This window comes from Mus musculus, chromosome Y, assembly GCF_000001635.26.
Source record: "Mus musculus strain C57BL/6J chromosome Y, GRCm38.p6 C57BL/6J".
NCBI classification, from domain to species: domain Eukaryota; kingdom Metazoa; phylum Chordata; class Mammalia; order Rodentia; family Muridae; genus Mus; species Mus musculus.
In genome coordinates, this window is record NC_000087.7 from 23,868,303 (window position 1) to 23,872,247 (window position 3,945).

General features: G+C 39.9%; 1 protein-coding gene across 1 annotated transcript; it reads left to right on the forward strand.

Moving 5' to 3' along the window:
• The first annotated feature begins 260 nt into the window (after positions 1–260).
• Gm20840 (predicted gene, 20840) lies at positions 261–944 on the forward strand. Its single transcript, XM_017318805.2, has one exon. It carries the CDS (start codon positions 261–263, stop codon positions 942–944), a length of 684 nt encoding a protein of 227 aa, XP_017174294.1.
• The last annotated feature ends 3,001 nt before the right edge of the window (positions 945–3,945 follow it).

Here is a 3,945-nt window from a genome sequence, read left to right on the forward strand (position 1 = left end):
GTCTTCTTCACATGCTCAGAAGTTCTCGTAGAGAAGAGTCTTGGTCCAGCATTCACTCCCAACCCATAACCATTGCCCATCAGGAATTCATATATATGACAGAGGCAACAGCATTGTGTCTGGCGTAAATGGGCAAGATCTTCAGTCCCAGGCAATGGGCAAGTATGATATTTGAAGAGAATGGAAGCCACTTAGACAGTGTGATCTAGCACAACAGGTCTACAGCCAGGTAGAAGACAATACCTCTGAAGAGTCTGAGCATGACATCACTCAAGAAGAAGAGTAGGAGGAAGCCTTCTTCCCAGGCCCTGGGGAATATTGTTGGCTGCAGAATTTCTCACGGGTGGAAGGAAGGTAATGAGCCTGTCACCCATTGGAAGGCCATCATTCTAGGTCAACTGCCAACAAACCCTTCTCTTTATTTGGTGAAGTATGACGGAATTGACAGTGTCTACGGACAGGAGCTCCACAGCGATGAGAGGATTTTAAATCTTAAGGTCTTGCCTCACAAAGTAGTTTTTCCTCAGGTGAGGGATGTCCACCTCGCAGGCGCCCTGGTTTGCAGAGAGGTACAACACAAATTTGAGGGGAAAGATGGCTCTGAGGACAACTGGAGTGGGATGGTGCTAGCCCAGGTGCCATTTTTACAGGACTATTTTTACATTTCCTACAAGAAGGATCCGGTCCTCTACGTCTATCAGCTCCTGGATGACTACAAGGAAGGTAACCTCCACATCATTCCAGAGACCCCTCTGGCTGAGGCGAGATCAGGTGATGACAATGACTTCTTAATAGGTTCCTGGGTGCAGTACACCAGAGATGATGGATCCAAAAAGTTCGGAAAGGTTGTTTACAAAGTTCTAGCCAATCCTACTGTGTACTTTATCAAATTTCTCGGTGACCTCCATATCTATGTCTATACTCTGGTGTCAAATATCACTTAAATTGAAAAAAATCACAAAGTACAGAAATGTAAACTTATAGGATTGAAAAAAAATGTTTGTTTTCCTGTGTTGGGTACCTATGGGTCTTTGACAACCTCAGTATCTTTGTCAATAAAATTTGTTTTGTTCTAAAAATTAATACGTGTGACATGACATGCTTTTAGTGAACACTTTGTTGGAAGAGATGGACTATGGTAGAAAGAACATCAAAGGAAGATGAAAGTTGCAACGCAGGCTGTGAACAGTGCATACATCTAATATCACACAGGCTAAAATGGACAGGACTTAGACTCTGTGGTCTGCATAGTGAGCAAGGAATTGGAGATATGACTTAGAGGAGCAGGGATGGCAGCAAAAAATGGATTTTTAGGAAGAAGCAGAGAAAGACAGGACATAGATAGAATCTCTGGTATGAAGTCTGAGGGAGAAACAACAAGTTGGGGAAAGAGTGATAGATAAAAGGAATGTGGCCTTGTTACACAAAGTGCAACCCAGAAAACTGATCCAAAGAGATTCAGAAATCAGACAAAATAAGGTTTCATTTGAATAATGAAACCAAATGAAACTTGTCTCTCATTTTAAGATTTATTATCTTTATTTATATGGGTGGGAGTAGGGCATGAGCTTGAGAGTATAGGTGACCACAGAGACATGAGTTGTCAGATCCCATGGAGCTGGCATTAAAGCTGATTGTTAACCATTGGATATGAATTCAAGAAAACAAATCCAGTTTTTTTGCGGTACAGTAGTGCTCTTGACAACATGGTCATCTATTCCCATTAAGATATCTTTTTAAGAAATCCAATATTAACATGCAGAAAAGAGACCAGGTAGAAGTTAAGAAAGATTAAATTGATGGTGACCTTTAAAAACAATAAAGGACACACAAAGGACTAGAGGACACTGAGGGACAAATGAATTCTAAGATGAAGTTCTCAAAATGTGAAGCAGGAGACCCAGGAAGAATAGAAATTTTGTGCAAATAGTTAAAATTGGGCATATCCACATTAGGTTCTTTGGTTTCTTAACAAATAGCCGGCTGATCAGATCAAAGAGTAATTTAAAAGAGAAAATGAATAAACTGTGAGATAATATATGGTGGGGCGTGGATAATGAGTTCTTTCCCTGTGCAATCTTTGCCTGGGATGAATCCTGTGATCTTTTGGAGGTCTCTGTTGAGTGCCCCAGATGACCATCAAAAAGCTCACCACTGGCCTGTTCCCCTGGCTCTCCTCCAAACATCTGACTCCCAACATACCTATGTACCATTTCAGCCTGTCTATTCCCTGGAAATTCCTGTCTCAAATTTATGTGTGACCTCTTTCTCATAAAACAGTGAAGGTGTACTCAATGCATATGTGCTGATCTCTTTTCTATGCCAGTTCTCATGGGTTTCAAACTCTATGAGGTTGCCCAATATGTTGGTCACTACTCCTGAGTAGCCCCTGTGCTTCATGGGGGTCTTAATGGGTCCCATATGCACTCTGAGTGTTTCTTTTGTTTGTTTGGTTGGTTGGTTTTATTGTTGTTGTAGGTTTTTTCGTTTGTTTTTGTTTTGTTTGTTTGTTTGTTTTTTGTTTGTTTGTTTTTGTATTGTTTTTTGTTTTTGTTTTTAGTCAGGCTTGTCATGGACTCAATCATTTGTGTTTTTTCTCTAGAATAAGTTTGAATGCCAAATGACTTGAAAATACTCTTTATTGTTGATTAATTTTGATATCTGGGAGAGTTTCTATGCTAGCTGGATGTCTTAATTAGGGTTTCAATGCTGTGAAAAACCACTATGACTAAGACAACTCATTAGAAACATTTCATTAGGGCTTTTCAACATTTCATTGCAGTTTCAGAGGTTCAGTCCACTATCATCAAGGAAGTGAACATGCAAGTGTCTGGGCATATGTAGTGGTGGAGAGGAAGCTTAGAGTCTTCTGCATGCAGGGATGTTGTCTTCCACACTGAGCAGAGCTTTAAAGCCTCACAGTGATATGCTTCCTCCAAAAAGGCCACACCCACTCCTACAAGGCCACACCTCCTCATAGGCCAACTACATTCAGAGTGCCATACTGGTTTCATAGCAACTTGAAAAGATCTAGAGTCTTGCAAGAGGAGGAGCCTCAGTTGAGAAAATGCCTCATTAAGATCAAGCTTTTAGGAATTTTCTTAATTGGTGGGAGAGGACCCAGTTCATTGTGGGTGGGGACACCCTTGTGGTGGTAGTCTTGTGCTCCTTATGGAAGCAAGACTTAAGGAGCATGTCAATAAGCATCACCACTCCATGGCCTATGCATGAGCTTCTGGCTCCAGGAACCTGTGTTGTTTCAGTTTCTTTCCAAACTACTTTGATGATGAACAGCAATGTGGAATATAAGCTGAATAAAACTTTTGCTATGGAATTAGCTCTTTGGACATGGTATGTTCTTACAACAATAGAAACCTTAAGTAAGACAATTTCTTAGAGGAACAAAATATCTAATACTACCACTGTCACTTATCCTATAAGGACAAATAATGTGTAGATATTTTATTTTAATTTAAAGGTAAGATATTCTCATGTATATAATGACATGCAATTGTTCTAGTTTGCTTCTTTCTCACACTGAAGAATACTAACATCAAACATAACTTGGGAATATAAGGGTTATTAGCTTACATGTTAAAGACTATTACCAAGGAAGGCAAAACAGGAACTTGAAGCATTACCAGGAAAGAGTGCTTATTGCTTGACCCTATCTTAGTCATTGTTCTATTGCTGTGAAGAGACATCATGGATAAAACAACTATTATGAAACAAAGCATTAACTGGGGGCTTGATTACACTTACAGAAGTTTAGTCAAACATCAAGTCAGTGACCGCAGCACTGGAGCAATAGAGAACTATTGATCCTTAGACAGAAACAGATATTCTGCCATTACATTGGTTTCTTGAAAACTCAAAGACCACCCTTATTGACACAACCACTTCCTCCAATGAAGCCACATCTTCTCTCATTCCTTCTAATCCTTA

Excerpts from the sequence above, each read along its gene's own strand:
- Gm20840 (XM_017318805.2), top strand. The coding sequence starts at position 261 with ATGACATCACTCAAGAAGAAGAGTAGGAGGAAGCCTTCTTCCCAGGCC.